The 18,447-nt window shown below is 40.9% G+C and overlaps 1 protein-coding gene across 26 annotated transcripts in view; it reads left to right on the top strand.

Annotated features, from left to right (window-relative positions):
• Positions 1–484: 484 nt before the first annotated feature.
• LOC138824597 (coiled-coil domain-containing protein 66-like) overlaps positions 485–18,447 on the top strand; it is an 81,695-nt gene continuing 63,732 nt past the window's right edge. For 24 of the 26 annotated variants that reach the window (XR_011371137.1, XM_070018450.1, XM_070018444.1 and 21 more), the window contains exons 1-7: positions 485–547; positions 3,391–3,790; positions 4,192–4,276; positions 4,748–4,851; positions 5,091–5,157; positions 15,965–16,037; positions 16,141–16,212. Coding sequence is in view for 22 of the 26 variants with exons in the window: in XM_070018450.1 (XP_069874551.1) it covers positions 3,555–3,790; positions 4,192–4,276; positions 4,748–4,753 (327 nt within the window). In the remaining 4 variants the exon portion in view is untranslated. Of the gene's footprint in view, positions 548–3,390; positions 3,791–4,191; positions 4,277–4,747; positions 4,852–5,090; positions 5,194–15,964; positions 16,038–16,140; positions 16,213–18,447 lie in introns of all 26 variants that reach the window. The other 2 variants (XM_070018441.1, XM_070018456.1) reach the window with 1 other exon arrangement.

Below are 18,447 nucleotides of genomic sequence, written 5' to 3'. Positions count from 1 at the left end.
GTCAACATAGCAATTTGAGTACAGTGTATCTTCATCAATGTCATCCCTTCCAACTTTCTCCTCAACCTCTTGCAACAGTATTTTAAAAGAGCTACAATGTGTCCAGCTTGAGGTCAGGTTCACAGCAGGACACACACCCACCATAGGCCTCCTTGTGCTGTGGTTGTTGAACTAAAATCTTGCAAAGATAACATACGGCATAAGGAATGTAAATGAAAGCATTTACAGTTTTTGTTCCTCCCAGTTTTACCAACTCCACTCAAGCTGAGGTATTCTCTGAAGGCCGGCAACTGCCACAAACAGAGGTCTCAACTACCCGCTTAACCCGGTCCACCCGCTTCTGCTTCCAGGGCAAAGGTCTCCCAACATCTCCGCCCCCCCCCCCGCCCCCGCGGAACAACCCACCAGCCTCCTCCATTCTGATTGGTCCTCTCTCCTGCCGGCCCTCCCTCATCCAATCGGAATAGCGCTTGTTCAGCTGAGCCGGCCACCATAGAACACCACAACCACCGGCAAAGAGAATCGGCGGTCGGGCCATGAATTTGGGGTACGTCGGGGCGCAGAGGGTGGTGGCGAGTGAGGCTAGGTTGGTGCTTGTCGGTTTTGGAAAGGGGCTTTCGGCGCCGGCGCTCCCACGGTGGCGAGGCGGGGTGGAGGGGAGTGGGGGGGCTCTGGGTCTCCCCACCCCGCAGGCCGCGTTCTTCCTTCCCGCCTCTGCCTGGGAGCTGTCGGGAGCCGCTTTCTGGGCCGTTATTCGCCGCTGACGCAGCGGGAGGAGAGGGGCAGGTGGAGGGGCCAGCTTAGCGGCCTCGCGGGGAGGAAGCCGGCCGGACCCCCGCTCCTCGCTCACCTTGTGGTGAGGAGCTGAGCACTGGCCCGTGTGAGTCCCGGCGGGAGTTAACAGCGCCCAGCCGCTAGCGGCCTCGCTGCGGATCCCTGAGAACCACCAGCCCGACTTCACCGCGCGGCCTGCAGCAGATGAACGAGTGCTCTGTTGTAGGATCAGGGATTTGTAAATCAGTCCGCGCCTCAGTGAAGTGCAGAATTGAGAGGAGTTTCATGCAACATCTCTTTTTGCTTGGTTCAGTTTCACCAGCACAAACAGGATCTGCCCCACAGAAATACTTCTAATTCCTTCCTTCCTTCCGGTGTATTACCTTTAATTTTTTTATTTTTATTCTTTTTTGGTGCTGGTACTAGGATCTTGAGTTCAGACCTGGGAGTTGCCCTTTAGATTTTTAGAGCAAGGCTGCCACTCTACCACTCAAGCCACAGCTTCACTTCTGGATTTTTTGCTTGTTAATTGGTATAAGAGTCTCACAGACTTTCCTGCTTGGGCTGGCTTCGAACCGTGATTCTCAGATGTAAGCCCTGTGAATGGCTAGGATTACTGGTATGAGCTTCTGGGTTCGGTTACCATAAACAAATACTGAGGTAATCCGGCGCTGGTGGCTCATGCCTGTAATCCAAGCTCCTCAGGAGGCTGAGATCTGAGGTTTGCGGTTCAAAGCAAGCCCGGGCAGGAAAGTCCATGAGACTCTTATCTCCAATAAACCACTAGAAAACCGGAAGTGGTGCTGTGGCTCAAGCAATAGAGCGCTCTCCTTGAGCTGAAAAGCTGAGGGACAGTGCACAAGTCCAGAGTTCAAGCCCCACGACCGACCAAAAAAAAAAAAAACAAAACCTCACAAATACTGAGGTAAAGGTTGTATTCTCTACCTGGGCAAAGCTGTAAATTTCGCTTTTGTAATCTGACCTTTCCCAGCCCTTCTCCTTTGAGACTGGATTTGGTTTTCTTTTTTTTTTTTTTTTTTTTTTTTTTGTCGGTCGTGGGGCTTGAACTCTGGGCCTGAGCGCTGTCCCTCAGCTCTTCAGCTCAAGGCGAGCGCTCTACCACTTGAGCTACAACGCCACTTCCGGTTTTCTGGTGGTTTATTGGAGATAGGAGTCTCACGGTCTCTCCTGCCCGGGCTGGCTTTGAACCGCGATCCTCAGATCTCAGCCTCCTGAGTAGCTAGGATTACAGGCGTGAGCCACCAGCGCCCGGCTTGGATTTGGTTTTCTATCTGCCTTTTGTCTCAGAATAGTGTTGGCACATTTTTTTTTTTTTTTTTTTTGTCGGTCGTGGGCTTGAGCTCTGGGCCTGGGCGCTGTCCCTCAGCTCTTCAGCTCAAAGCGAGCGCTCTACCACTTGAGCTACAGCGCCACTTCCAGTTTTCTGGTGGTTTTATTGGAGATAGGAGTCTCACGGTCTCTCCTGCCCTGGCTGGCTTTGAACCGCGATCCTCAGATCTCAGCCTCCTGAGTAGCTAGGATTACAGGCGTGAGCCACCAGCGCCCGGCAGTGTTGGCACATTTTTTTTTCCCTCCACTTTTTTTTTTTTTTTTACAATATGCTATTTTTATTTCTAGTGTAATTTTTGTGTAGTACTGTAGCAGGTGCACAAATGTTGTTGGTAGTACCCACCATTTTTTATGCTCATGCTTTTGGCATTGGGTCTATCATAGTAGCCAAAGTGTATTGTCTTGATAGTAGCAAAAGAGTTATTAAATGTGAATATGTAGTATTAAAAATATCTTTTTAAAGTGGAACTCTATACTCAAAAACTAACTAAACTTTGTGACATTAGCAGTCATTTTCAGGACTCCACAGAATGTTAGCGAAGAATGATCATTATGAAACCAATAAATGCTAGCTAGATCTGCCTTGTTCCATTACCTACTTGAAGAGTTTTAGTAACAGCATTATTTTTTATTTTCAGTCTAGAACTAAAAGTTAAAGAATAGTATGAAACCTGGTGCTGGTGGCTCATTCCTGTAATCCTAGCTTCTCAGGAGGCTGAGATCTGAGGATTGCAGTTCAAAGCCAGCCTAGAAAGTCCATGAGACTCATTTCCAATTAACCCAGAAAACCAGAAGTGGAGCTGTGGCTCAAAGATTGCTAGCCTTGTGTGAATAAACTCAGGTACAGTGTCCAGGGACTGAGTTCAAACCCCACAAATGATCCAGAAAAATAGTATGATAACTAATTATTGCTTACCAACCTTAAAAATCAGATTGCATGTTGAAGATGACAAATTCTTGGATTATTAAAAAGTTTTTTTAAAATTTTTTTGGGGGTCCAGTCATGGGGCCTGAACTCTGCACCTGGCGTTGTCGCTCAGCTCTTCAGCTTAAGGCTATTGCTCTACCACTTGAACCACAGCACTACCTCTGGTTTTCTGGTGGTTAATTGGAGATAAGAATCTCACAGACTTACCTGCCCAGGCTGGCTTTGAACCGTGATCCTCAGATCTCAGCCTCTTGAGTAGCTAGGATTACAGGCATGAGCCACTGGCATCTGGCTTGATATAAGGATCTTGTATTAACTGTGCTTTCTCTTTTTTGCAGTTCTTATTTGTCACCATCAGAGTCAGGAACATGACAGATGGGCAATGAATTTTGATTCATTAAAGAATCATCCTGGGGGAAGTGGCGCTGTGGTTCAAGTGGTAGAGCGCTTGCCTTGAGCTGAAGAGCTGAGGAACAGCACCCAGGCCCAAAGTTCTAGCCCCATGACTGACCAAAAAACAAATAATAATAAGAATCATCCTGGTTCTCAGTCTCGGCTGTCCTCTCAGTTCACACCAAAACACCCGGAATACTTCTGTGTCTCCCCTAAAACTCAGGATCTGGCTGATATCAGCAGTGAATATACTCTTACTCCTGGAAGTCAGATTGAACCTTCAGAGGAAGAGCATAGAGTAAAACCTGTTAGTGATATGGCTGTGGCAAACAGTCAGAAAACAAAGTAAGTTCATTCTTTAGTATTTATTGATTTCAGAAAGTGTGTTTTGGGGACTGGGAAGTTGGCTCAGTGGTAGAGTGCTTGCCTTGCATGCATGAGGCTCTGGGTTCTATTCCTCAGCACCACATAAGCAGGAAAAAAAAAAAGAGCCGGAAGTGGCGCTGTGTGTCAAGTGGTAGAGTGCTAGCCTTGAGCTGAAGAGCTGAGGGACAGCGCCCAGGCCCAGAGTTCAAGCCCCACAACTGACAAAAAAAAAAAGTGTGTTTTAATAGTAGTATGTCTAATTAGTTTTAGGTTAGTATTTTTGTGTGAAATAGAGATGATTGATATATCTCAAGCAGAAATGGTTTATTTTGTTGAGCCTACCTTATTGTTTTAAATAGCTAATTTATATATATTGTCAGCTTTCTCCGTTCTATGACTGCTCTCTTGGACCCAGCACAGATTGAGGAATGGAACAGGCGGCGACAAAAACAGTTAGAACATCAGGTATGACATTGTAAAAAGTTTTTGCCTTAGTAACAGTTTGTTACTGAGGGCTGAGGATTTAGCACAGTGGTAGAATGAAGATTCTGGGTTTGATTCTCTAGCACTTCAAATAAGAAATGAAAGTTTATACTTTAATTGTTTTAAATAAAATCGTAACTTTTATTGTTTGTGGTTAGTAAAATTGACATAGGATTAACTTCTGGCTTAAGGGTATGGAAGGTGGGCAGTGTTGCTACAAATCTATTTACCTATATATAGGTATCTGAACATTCTATATCAAGTACTCTTTACAATAAAGCAAGTAAGTTATTAATAAATATACTCTTCTATTTTCTACCAAGTGTATATATTTGTCTGATGAAGGGGAGAAGAAAGTGGGGGAGAGAGGGAGGGAAGGAAGAAGAGGGAGAGGCATAACATTATTAGAATTTACAGTTCAGGCATGGCAACATGTTATTTATTTTCTTTCAGTCCTGAGAAGTTAGATGTTGAAACAGTTATAAATATTGATCATCTGAAGCAGAAAATTCCTCCAGCATTGTTTTATAAGGAAACCTACTTAGGACCCAATGAAGGTAATTTAATTTTTTAAAAAATTTTATCAGGTGGGGGAGGGGAGACGGGGGGGTGGAGGGGGGGAAGATGGCAGGGGATGGGAAGGGGAAACAAAGGAGGAGGCAACAATGCTTGATAAGAAATGTACTCATTATGTTGCCCATGTAATTGTAACCCTTCTGTACGGTATTTTCACAATAAAAAAAAATTATCAGAAGAACTTGATTTGGATATTTACCATGTTATTTTTTTCTTACAGGTTTGAAGAATGGGATGTATTGTAGCCTTTATGAAGTCGTAGAAAAGCCAAGAATTGGAAATAACTTGTAAGTTTACTGCAAAAACTGGAGAAAGAAAAACTTGTGAGTGATAGCTGTTTGAATATTCTTTTCTCCTTCTCAAAATTATCTGTGATCATATTGAAACTGGGTTTTTAGACCTCAGGCCCAAAGTCCAGAAGTCCCAGGTTTGGTCTGGCCATTTGCCTCCATATGCCAAAGAAAAATGGCAAAGGACAGAGATAGGAGGTTTATTATATTGCAGCCATGGGAAGATGACATTTCCATACACCTTTTGTCTCTTCAGACATAGAGAGACATTGGCTTCACTTTAAATAGGGTGATGGGAAAAAGGTATTCACGTAGGTAAAAAGTCCCAAGTCACAGGTATTGATTGCCTTGTTGACCATTATTAGCTCAATCTTCATCCCTAGAGGAATTCCAGAAAAGTTACTGCTTTATCACTGGAACAAGATGAGTTCCTGAGGATTTTAACTGTGTCCATTAATATTATGCAAAGAAGACACTACTTGTTTGAGGGGCAGTTTCCATTCCACACAGATGATATCAGAATCTGCTTTTCTGCTGCAAAGAGGTGATTACAGAGGAACTGCACCAGATGAAAGGGCATAGATTCAGAGTTGAACTTTTAGTTAATTGACAGGACCCACCCAACAAAAGCAACTTTTTTTTTTCCTTTTCCTTTTTCTTTTTTTCTTTTTTATTTGGTGTTAGTCTTGGGGCTTAAAATCCAGATCTTGGTGTTGTTTTTGAGGGTTTTTTAAAATTTCATTTATTTATTTTTTTCTTGTTCAAGGCTAGCCATGTCTTTTTTCTCTTCTTTGCTTGAGGTACTTGAGCCACAGCTTCTTTTCCAGCATTTTGATTTTTTGGTTGTTAGAGATAAAAGTCTCACAGACTTTCCTGCCTGGGCAGACTTCAAACTGCATTTCTCATATTTCAGCCTCTTGGATAGCTAGGATTATAAGTGTAAGTCATCAGCCCCCAGAACTGGCAGCAAATGCGTCTTTTAAAGTTGCCTTTTACAATGTGAATATTTAAAATTTTTTTTGTCTCTGAAAGTACCACAGGTCTCTACCACCTGTTCTAATTTAGTTAATATTATTTTTATAGCTATCACTCTTTTGGCCATTACACTAGACCTTCTGTAGACGAATATTTCTTATGAAGTATCTTTATCTTACTTTACAGTTATGAATGTGATCATCAACATTTGTTGAGTGTTGTTTTTTGGGGACAGTACCAAAAAATCAGAGCCTGATTCTTATGCAAGTTGTGTGTGTGTGTGTGTGTTGTGTGTATATATATGTTCGTGTATATGTGTGTGTAGTTTAGTAAAGAGTAAGTTAAAAAAAAACTTTCTTTGATTTTATGAAGTGGTGAATAAAATTACTTAGATATAAGATCCAAAAACAAGAAACTTGATAGTGCAGAGAGAATAAAGGTAGTATGGAGCTTTGTTGTGTAGCATCATTCAGGAGCTATCCTAGTGTTTGGATTTGGCCTTGAAGGCAGTGAGTTTTAAGAGAGTGGGATGAGTGCTTGGATGTATGTGAAATTCCAGATTTGTTTTGAAAGTTTATCTTGGTTATTTAGAGTATAAATTGAAGGAAGATGGGAGGTTGGATGAGAAAAGAAAGAATGAGAAAAGATGTATGAAAGGGATGTTTATTGGTAGTATCCAGTTTAATAGGTAAGGAGTAAATCTAGTTTGGGTCAGGTTGGGTCAAACATGAGATTATGATAGTTGGGGAATGAATGGTGAATGAATATGTGATGCCAATTATGAGTGGTTTAGCTGAAGAAGAGGAGGTGATGGTTACAAGGTTTATTTTCTTTTTGCATGAATATTTCAGTAGAATTGCAGTGTGCCATTTAGAACAAATTCAAGATGTATTGGCTGTATAGTTAAAATTTTTTATTGTTACTATAAAGGTGATGTTAATATATAGAGGGGTTACAGTTACATAAGTCAGATAAAGAGTACATTTCTTTTTGGACAGTGACACCCTTTCCCTTGGTCTCTCCCAGTTTTTTCCTCCTATCCCCACTCATAAGTTATAAAACTCATTTTCAACATAGTGTCCAGTGAAGGTTTTCAGCTTCTAAGGTACTGTTATTCCTCAGTTTATTGAGCCTCAGTTTTTAATTCTTGTGACTGAGGGTTTCAAAAACATAAATGGATTTGCTTTGTAGCCGGGCACTGGTGGCTCATGCCTGTAATCCTAGCTACTCAGGAGACCGAGATCTGAGGATCATGGTTCCAAACCAGCCTGGACAGGAAAGGCTGTGAGACTCTTATCTCCAAGAAACAACTAGAAAACCGGAAGTGATGCTGTGGCTCAAGCGGTAGAGTGCTCACCTTGAGCTGAAGAGCACAGGGACAGCACCCAAGCGTAGAGTTCAACCCCCACGGCCGACCAAAAAAAAAAAAAAATGGATGTGCTTTGTAACTTTTTACAATGTCAGAATATTTTGAATGACAACAAATTCACAAAGCTAAAGCAATTTCATTGACATTTATTTCCCAAGTATTATAGAAGTGACTGGATAGCCCAAGCTGTTGACAGCGCAGGGTTTTTTGGGTTTTCTAAAATTGCAATCTTAATTACTAATATCAACTCTCAGCTCACACAGTACACAATAAGATAGAGGCTGGCTAGGAAAGAGTTATAGTGGCTGCATGGGTCCAAGGAGCCTAGTCTTAGGCTAGAGCAGAGGGTGGATATAGTTGTAAAGAGAATCTTTGTTAGTGGTCAAATAAGATATGAAAGATGCTGTCCAAAAGCTATGGAGGCCTAATGGTGTTACAGTGCAGAGTCCCTAAACTACAATGCTGACTGAAGTACAGAGCTGATTTTTAGGCAGAGTGGTGTCCACATGAGGAGATGATTCTCTCTCTGGTTTACTGGATCCACATAATCAGCAATTGTGTCACATCAAGCAGGGTATTGATTGAGCTGAACTGAAGTCTCAGATAGTTGGATGTTTGTCGCCTGTTGATCCTTAGTACATACACAGGATGGGCTGATGTCCAGTTAGTGTGTGCCCCCTGTTCCAATGCTAGGTGTGTCACATTTTATTTGCTTAATATTTGTGGTACTGGGTCTGGTGTTCCTGATATGCTTTTTGCCAACAGTGGTATATTGGCAAAAATAAATTACCAGTTTGTGCTCATGGTGTACTTAAAGATTGCGTTTGTTAACTTGCAAAGTAATGCAATGCAAAGTCATTCTGTTTTAAGACTTACACTCAAGATGGAGTAGCTATACAGACTGGGGTGGGTCAAAGGTAAGGCACATCCTAAAAGCTGCTGTTACACTTATAACCCAGAGCAAACCCAGGCTGTTCTCTTCAGTGATCAAGTGGAGATTGATATTTGTGATTTTTACTTAGAACCTACAATTTTGTTTGAAATGGCTACGTAGATTCCATTGTATGCACATAGATATGAACTTGTTCAATCCCTTGGAGTAGTCTGATTGTATACAAAATTTTATGCAGAGATTAATTTGGTTGTGTGTTTGTATGTGTATATGTGTGTGTGTGTGTGTGCGAGTGTGTGTGTGTGTACGCGCGCATGTGTGTGTGTGTGTGTGTGTGTGTGTGTGTTGGTCCTGGGCACTGTCCCAGCACTGTCCCTGAACTGTTTTTGCTCAAGGCTAGTGCTCTACCACTTGAGCCACAGCTCCACTTCCAGCTCTTTTGGTACTTAATTAGAGATGAGTCTCATGGACTTGCTGCCCAGCCTGACTTTGAATTGTGGTCCTCAGCTCTCAGCCTCCTGAGCTAGGATTACAGGCATGAACCACCAGAGCCAGGTTGTGGTTAACGATTTTTAACCAAGAACTCCTTAAATTTTATGTATTTATTTTGGTGCCACAGGGCTTAGACTTTGTCCCTAAGCTTCATTTGCTTAATGCTAGTTCTCTACCACTTGAGCCACAGCTCCACTTAAGGCACCTTTTTTTTGTTTGTTTGTTTTTTTAAAGTTTGGTGGAAATAAGACTTTTTTAAGTTTGTTGGAGAGACTTTTTTGCTTGGACCATCTTCAAACCATGGTCCTAAGATCTCAGCCTCCTGAGTACCTAGGATTACAGAAATGAACTCCTGGCACCCTTAAAACATTTTTACCTAGCTAGCTTACAAATCTTTGGGCTAGGTGTCTTGGGGTGATTTATCTCCCCATACTACATTCTTTTTTTTTTTTTTTTGGTCGGTCGTGGGGCTTGAACTCTGGGCCTGAGCACTGTCCCTCAGCTCTTCAGCTCTAGGACAGCACTCTACCACTTCAGCTAAGATGCCACTTCTGGTTTTCTGGTGGTTTATTGGAGATAAGAGTCTCAAGGACTTTGCTACCTGGGCTGGCTTTGTACTGCGATCCTCAGATCTCAAAGCCTCCTGAGGAGCTAGGATTACAGGCATGAGACAGCAGCACCAGGTTACTTCATTCTTTTGAATGCACTTTTCTATTTGTATTAGGTTTCTGTTTTCCTATGAAAGTCTGACTATAAGATAAGCATTCCCCCTTGTTGTTCAGTTTAGTTCCTGAGTTTAAATAGTGAACATTTAGTATTTATATATAAATTCACCCAGCCACTTACTAAATAGCCTAGGCTTACTTAGAACTCAGAATCTTTCTGCCTCAGCTTCACATGTGCTGAGATTACAGATGCATCTACCACCATTCTTATGTAGAAAGTAGAAGTTTAGCTAGTGAGATATAGTAGGTTTGGAGATGGAGAGATACTGAATTATCCACATCTGTTTAGTTCTTGTGTTTCAGAGGCTATTACGAGTTTGTACAATGCTTGGCACCAATGGCTCACTCCTGTAATCCTAGCTAGTCATGAGACTGAGATCTGAGGAGCATGGTTTGAAGCCAGCCTAGGCAGGAAAGTTATGAGACTCTTATCTCTAATTATGCACCAGTGGAGTCAGAAGTGGAGCTGTGGTTCAAATGAAGCTGTGGCACAAGTGGTAGAGCACTAGCCTTGAGCAAAAAAAGCCCAGGCTCTGAGTTTAGGCCCTAGAATTTGCATGTGCATGCGCTAGCACGCATCCCTCCCCCCCCCCCCCCCAAAATTCATGTATTTGCCTGCAAATCAAACAGGTGGCTAATGGTGTTGGACCCTCTGAGAAAATGTGGACACTGTAGTGGACTTAGTGAGTTTATATAATAGGTGGGTTATTAGGAAATTACAACTATTGGATTCCTAAAAATAAAAATCAGAATAGGAAAAGCACTGGCATTTTGTCCTCCACCTGAGCCAAGTAGATTCTACAAGTGCTCAGTCTTCTCTAATTCAAGTAGTAAAGTAAAATCTAAGATCTAAAAAGGATATTAACCTTGCATATACTACCTATGCTAAAGATACCTTGATAATTTGTGTAGCTACTCCCTTTCTAGGATATCTCACTGGGGACTATCTTAACTAATTACTTTCTTCATGGAAGTACATTGAAGATAGTTGCGTTTTTAATAGTTTTATCTGGAATATGTATAAGTTTTCTGCATTAAAAACAGAATTTTTAAATAAGTCACATTCAATAATTTGCTCTTTTTATTGCCCCAGTCCTTATTCTCTAGGGCAATGGATTAAGAAGTTACTTTGTCTTTGATGAGTTAGTTGTTTGTTACAAAGGTTGGGACAAGAGCAAATGCTAGTGCTTTGCTTATCAAGAAAACAGAGGCAGCTATTCCCCTTACCATCACTCTAAAGTGTCTCTGACAATGTATTGAACATTAACTCTCTTTTGTTAGAATTAAAATCTGTTTAGGATGCTGGGCTCCAGTGGCTCACATCTGTATTCCTAGCTACTTAGGAAGATGAGATGTGAGGATAGCATTTGGAGCCAGGTTGGACAGGAGTTTGTGAGATCTTTTACCTTCAGTTAACCAGCAAAAAGTCAGATATGGAGCTATGGCTTAAGCAGTAGGGCACTAACTTTGAGTGAAGAAGCTAAGGACAGTGCAGACCCTGAGTTCAAGTACCAGCACAAAAAAAACCCTCTTAGACTAGTAGACATCTTCAAATTCCTGGGAGCACCAGTAGTCCTCTAGTCTTGGCACCTAAACTTATTATAGGATCTTCTTGCTCTAACTTCTTAGTCTTCTTAGGAGGGAGGGATACAAACCATTGGAAGTTTTGTAAAATTGGAATTATATCAACCTGCAAATCAAATTTGGGAAAATTGATTGGTAATAGTATCTGCCAACAAAATTAAAATTACAGTTTTTTTGGGGGGGGCATATCAGTCAATTCTGTTGGTTCTATTTCTTTGGAGAACTCTAATATTCTTTTATTTTTTTTTTAATTTTTTTTTTAATTTTTTTTGGGTCTGGTCATGGGTCCTGAACTCTGGGCCTGGGCGCTGTCCCTCCGCTCTTCAGCTCAAGGCTAACGCTCTTCCACTTGAGCCACAGTGCCACTTCCGGCTTTTTTCTTTATGTGGTGCTGAGGAATCAAACCTAGGGCCTCAGGCATGCAAGGCAAGCGCTCTACCACTGAGCCACCTTTCCAGCCCTCTAATGTTCTTTTAAAAGTCACAAATTTGTTGAAGCAAAGTTTAAAACTTAAAAATGTGCTTATGAAAAATGTACTAAAAACTCCTACTTAAAAGAAATTTCAAAAGTATCTTTGTAAAAATCAAGATAGCTGGCACAGGTGATTTACACTTAAAATCTTAGCTACTCAGAAGGCTGAGATCTGAGGATTGTCACTTGAAGCAGAAAGCCTAGGAGTGAATTCAGGGACTTGCTAGGCAAGTGCTCTTCCACTGAGCTAAACCCCCAACCCCTGAAATCGTTTCTCAGATACATACAAGTTTTAATCATATTTTGTTAGATTTTGTGATGGCATATTTATTGTTAAATTTTTCTTTTTCTTTCTATTTTTGTTTTTGTGTCAGTAATGGGGCTTGAACTCAGGACTTGGGGTGCTATCCCTTAGCTTTTTCACTCATGACTTACACTCTGACACTTGAACCACACCTCTACTTCTGGCTTTTAGCTTGTTAATTGGAGGTAAGAATCTTCTGCCCATGCTGGTCTTTATCCTTGAGGCATAATCCTTAGCTCCCACTGGCACCTACCTGACTAGTAGTAGTCATTCTTGTCTTCTTTTTTTTTTTTTTTATTTTATTTTTATCTCTGCACTTACTGGGTGGGAGATGCTAAACTGAGGGCCTTGAATGATACTACTTGAGCAACAGACCTTTACTTCTGGTGTGTTTGAGGGTTAATTGGAACTAGGAATCTCATTGACTTTTCTGGCTGGCTTCAAATGGCAATCCTCAGACCTCAGCCTTCTGAGTAGCTAAGATATAGGTGTAAGCCACCTATGTCGACTATTTTTATATTTTACAAAGATACTTCTGAAAATTCTCTTGAGTAGGAGTTTTCAGTAAGTTTTTCACAAGTACATTTGTAAATTTTAAACTTTGCTTCAACAAATTTGTGACTTTTAAAAGAATATTAGAGTTTTCCAAAGAAACAATCAACAGAATTGGTAAGGTAAATGTCCCAAGTAAGGTAAATACATGGGGTCGGGGGAGAAGGGAGAGGACTGATCATATAGAGATTACTCTTATTTTGAAGACTTGAGAACCAGGATATCCTTTTTGGTACACTTCTTGTCTAAAGGCTTGTAAATAAACATAAGTCACAACTGAGTTTCAGTTAGAGTCAAAAGTCAATAAAGAACTGATTATTCAGCTTAAAGACAAGCAGAAGGAGATGATACCTCATTTCTTTCTAGCTTTCTTTTTTTTTTTTTTTTTGGTTGGTCATGGGGCTTGAACTCTGGACCTGGGCACTGTCCCTCAGCTCTTCAGCTCAAGGAGAGTACTCTACCACTTGAGCCATAGCACCACTTCTGGCTTTTTCTGTTTATGCTTCAGCTCAAGGCTAGTGTTCTATCACTTGAGCCATAGCACCACTTCTGGCTTTTTTTCTGTTTATGTGGTGTTAAGGAATCAAACCCAGGGCCATCATGCATGTGAGGCAAACACTCTACCACTGAGATTAAATCTCTTGATTTAAATGTTCAACTCATGCTTACAGAAACACTCAGAATAAGGTTGACCAAATGTCAGTCAAGCTGACATATGCAAATAATTATCAACACCTAGTATCTCCCCCCCATCCCTCCCCACCTGCTGGTCCTGGGGTTTGAACTCTGGGCCTGGGCACTACCCTTTTTTGGGGGTGGGAGGGGGGGGGTCCAGTCATGGAGCCTGAACTCTGGGCCTTGGCGCTGTCCCTCAGCTCTTTAGCTTAAGGCTACTGGGTACTATCCTTGAGCCTCTTTGTGCCCAAGGCTAGCACTCTACTACTTGGGCCAAAGCGTCATTTCTGACTTTTACTGAGTAGTTTATTGGAGATAAGAGTGTCATGGACTTTTCTACTTGGGCTGGCTTTGAACCATGATCCTCAGATTTTAGGCTCTTGAATAGCTAGGATTACAGGTATGATTCACTCTGCCTGGCTAATACATGGTATTTATAAGTGATTATTTGTGTTTTTTATTAAGTAGCTCTTCACCTCCTTACTCCCCTTTTAATTAAAAGTGTGGTGAGTTTGGCCTACAGATTAAGCAATTTTATATCTGTGATAAGTGGGATGGATCTGAAATTTTTCTTTTTCATATGGTCCTTGTCTAATTTTTATTATTTTTATTATTTATTTGTTTATTTTTGTCAGTGATGGGGCTTGAACTCTGGGCCTGGGCACTGTCCCTCAGCGCTTCAGCTCAAGGTGTGTGTTCTACCACTTGAGCCTCAGTGCCACTTCTGGTTTTCTGGTGGTTTATTGGGGATAAAGTCCTTATTGGAGATAAAGAGTCTGATGGACTTTCCTGCGCAGGATGGCTTTGAACCATGATCCTCTGATCTCAGCTTCCTGAGTAGCTAGGATTACAGATGTGAGCCACCAGTGCCTGGCTAATTTTTATTTATTTTTTAATCTCTAGCTAGTATAACCTAAGTTAAGTACTATTCCTTCTCTTTTTTTGGGGGGTGGGGAGGGTGGTCTGGTCTTAGGGCCTGAAATCTGGGCCTGGGCATTCTTCAGCTCAAGTGTGCTCTACTACTTGAGCCACAGTGCCACATCCGGCTTTTTTCTTTTTGATCATGTGGTGCTGAAGAATCAAACCCAGAGCCTCATGCATGCAAAGCAAGCACTCTACCACTGAGCCACCTTCTCAGCCCCCTCTTTTTTTTTTTTGTAAACCCCTGTTTTGTATTACTAGGGTTTGAATCGAAGATCTGTCACTTGCTAGGCAGGTACTTTATCACTTGAGCCACATCCTCATACCTTTTTTGCTTTTTAGCTATTTTACAGGTTAGGATCTTACTGAGGTTGATCTCACACTGCAATTCTCCTATCTGTGGCTTTCTGAATAACTTTTAATCACAGGTGTGCCACTATCCTTGGGTATTGTTTCTTCTTTCTGCAGTGGATGGATGCTCTTCCTTTTTATAATGGTATTGCATTTGCATATGACCTATAGCCATATACTTGTAAATCATCTGAACATTGTATATAATGCCTAATACAGAGTAAATGCTATGTAATTGTTGTTACATTGGCTTGGAAATAAAGACAAGAAAGAAAATTAACATGTTTATTATAAACACAGCCATCATGACATGACAAAGTATATAAGACACAAGTGTGACTTAAGGTGAACAACAACCAAATATTGAAGCTTAGAAGGGGAATAAGGGTCTGTAATAGTGGGATGCTACATCTGGGTATGCCTACATAGAACTTCACATAGATTGAATATAATCCTTGTATTTTCATTAGCCATTAGCTATCCTGTACTTTTTTGAAGTTTATTTTGTTAATTTCTGACTTAATAAGAAAAAAATGAATACTGTTTCAAATATTACTTAATTTTCATCTCATGTGCTTTGAGTTCTAAGTATAGTATTCATTCTAAGTATAGTTTTCATTATTACTTATACTTTTATCAATGATACATAGAGGTCTCCTTTAATTTCCAGAGAAATAATATGGGGATATTTTTGCTTTTCTTTTTTTGTTTGTTTGTTTGTTTTTTTGGTTGGTCATGGGGCTTGAACTTAGGGCCTGGATGCTGTCCCTGGGCTTTTTCACTCCAGACTAGTGCTCTACCACGTGAGCCACAATTTCCTGGTGGCTAATTGGCGATATCAGCCTCATGGACTTTTGTGTCTGGGCTGGTTTTGAACCACAATCTTCAGATCTCAGCCTCCTGAGTAGCTAGGATTAGAGGACTGAACCATTGACCCCTGGCTATTTTTTATTTTTATTTTTAATTTGATTGAAGTGTAATCTGCACAGATGTTAATTATTTGGAAGTTGTTGAGACATGATATAAAGTCTGAGTAATTTCAGCAATATTGTCATTACATTATGGGAACAGGAAATTTTCTTGTGCTTGGTATTCTGTTAATCAGCAGTCAGTTGGTGTAGTTTTTGTATTTGGTTTTACCTGCTGAGGTAAAAAGCATTTTTAATTCAATAGCATTATTTTTATTAAAGACACTACAAACTTTTGTTGTTGTTCTATTCCTGAGACTTGAAAGTCTGGGCCTGGACACTGTCCCTGTGATTTTTTTCCTCAAGACTAGTTCCACATTCGATTTTGTTTTGGTAGTTAATTAGAGATGATTTTCATGCCTGGGTGGGCTTAGAACTCTGATCCTTACCTAGGAAAACAGGCATAAGCCTGCCTGTTTTTTTTCTTTTTCTTTTTCTTCATAATTATCAGAAAGTGCTATTTGTCTTCCTTTCAGTGAGTGATATTAAAACAAATAAAACCTCTTCCCTCTTTCAAAAATTCAGGTTCTTGTTAAGCCTTTGGGAGACCAAGGATACCTTTTTCTTCTTTCTCCTTGTCAGATGGTTCCTCCTTATGGTAGGTAATTGCTGTTTAATTTTTACAATTTAAACTTAAAAAAAAACATATTGCTAATGAATTTGATTCTGTTTTATTTGCTAATTTGGTTTCTGTTTTGTAGAACGTCCTACAATCAAGTCTCGAGTCCTACACACCCTGTTTCTATTTCAAGAACCTAGAACTATAATTGCGTGTAAGTTCTTTGAATATTGAAATCTAATTACTAAAAGATGACTACATTTTACTGAATTTTCTCAGATGAAAAACTTAGCAGCATTTTGTCTTTTTCTACATCAGGTTTTGGGCAACACTCAAATTATTTAGAGGAATTAGCAGTAGAAATATGTATTTTATGACTTTTTCTTGCTTTCTTTTTTTGTTTTGTTTTGTTTTGTTCTGTTTTGGTTGGTCACATGGGGCTTGAACTGGGTCTGGGTGCCATCCCTCGGCTCTTCAGCTCAAGGCAAGCACTCTACCTCTTGAGCCACAGTGCCACTTATGGTTTTTCTGGTGGTTTATTGGAGATGAGAGTCTCCTGGACTTTCCTGCTCTGGCCAGCTTTGAACCGTGATCCTCAGATCTCAGCCTACTGACTAGCTAGGATTACATGTGTGAGCCACTGGTGCCTGGCTATGACTTTTTCTTACTATAGAGAAAACTTCTTTTGGTGGCACTGAGGTTGGAACTTAGGGGCCCAAATTGTGCCCACAAGAAAGGGAAGAAATCCCAGGCCGAGACTTCAGCCCCTCTGAAAAGGTTCAAGTTTCTCAGGTTTGCAGTTGCACCTTTGAATACCCAAAGGGGTGGGGCAGGAGGTTTCTAAGCCAGCCAAGGAGTCTAGTGCAGTGTTCCAAAGCGGCACGTGTCCTTGCAGCACTAATATTATCATTACCCAATAGATACTATCCCACAAGTGGGAAAAGAAAAACAGGCGCCAGAGCCTTTCCTTTCTCTTCTCTCTGTGTGGTAGAGAATTTCCTCACACCACCTGTTCCTCTATTATATCTATATGGAATCTGTCAAAATAAATATTGTAGTCCCCTTTATTTTTAGTTGGTATTGTACAGGTCTCTCTCAGATTAAACAGTCAGAGGTCAGGAAAGTTGAGATGAACCATAGTTTTAAAACCATTGTGCTGCATGTAGTTATTCACATAGAGGTTTTTCATATATAGACTTGATTAAAAGCTGAGGCTATTTGCTCAGTAGAGAGGAGAAAAACCATCATTATCTGATTTTACATGGAATTCAGTGGCTGCTAATCAAACCCGGGCCTGCATCTGGTTAAGACGCACTTGGCATGGGCTTGTCACAAGTAGAAGTTTTGCCATGTCAAGGGGATCTTTCACTCAAAGCGGCGACCCATATTGGTCTGAACAAACACATGAGTTTTTAATTGAGAACAATAGTTTAACAAACCACTTCCCAGGACCATTGAAAGAAAAGTATGTGCCCATGGCAGTTCTGGCACCAAAAGATGTTTATTTGAATGCGTTTACTTCAAACCATAGTCCTGTATGAGCAGTAGAGAAGGATCATTAAAAGCTAATGTAAAAAAAAATGAATTTCCACAGGGTGACTCACATTAGTTGGCACCAGTGCCAGCCTTGAAATGTGCTCTGTTCTCTGCAAAAATGGGTTCCCTTCTATCAGCCTGAGCAGACACAGGGACACTTATGGGCTTGTGAACATACTCTATGCATGTTGACTTTGAGGTGTTTCCCACTAAAAAAATATGTCAGTCCTGGGCTAGGAAGGTGGCTTAGTAGTAGAGTGCTTGCCTTGCATGCATGAGGCCCTGGGTTTGATTCCTCATCATCACATAAGCAGAAAAAACTGGAAATGGCACTGTGGCTCAAGTAGTAGAGCCCTAGCCTTTAGCTGAAGAGCTGAGGGACAGCATCCAGGCAAAAAAAGTCAGTCCTCTTGTTTCTTTGAATCCATTAGAAATCTCTTTGCTGGCTTATTACTAGTAAATCTACATAGTGAAGTTTGAGGCATTTTATTAAAAAGGAAAACTTTATGAGACTTTTGTTTGTTTGTTTTGTCTATGTATCCCAGTCATGAAATTGAAAACCCTTTTGTGCTGAAGGCTAGCACCCTGCCACTTGAGTCATAGCTCCATTTCTGGCTTTTTAGTGGTTAATTGGAGCTAAGAGTTTGTCAGGTTTACCTGCCTGAGCTGGCTTCAAACCATGGTCCATAGATCTCAGCCTCCTAGTAGCTAGAATTACAGGTGTGAGCTACCAGCACTCAACTTACTTTCTGAGAATTTTATATCTGAAATGTCTATACTAAGTGATTTAGCTGTCTTGTCCCAGCTAAATCACACAGCACTTAAGAGGAGCCTTCCTAGATGGATAGCATCAATGTCTCTGTCTTGCAGATAAAGAGAAGCCAGATTATTGAGTAAAGAGGTCAACTTACAA

Source organism: Dipodomys merriami, unplaced genomic scaffold (genome assembly GCF_024711535.1).
Source record: "Dipodomys merriami isolate MVZ:Mamm:240054 unplaced genomic scaffold, mDipMer1.0.p SCAF_13, whole genome shotgun sequence".
In the NCBI taxonomy this organism is placed as follows: Eukaryota; Metazoa; Chordata; class Mammalia; order Rodentia; family Heteromyidae; genus Dipodomys; species Dipodomys merriami.
Note: the sequence above shows the minus strand (reverse complement) of the source record. Positions and strands in the feature narration are given on the sequence as shown.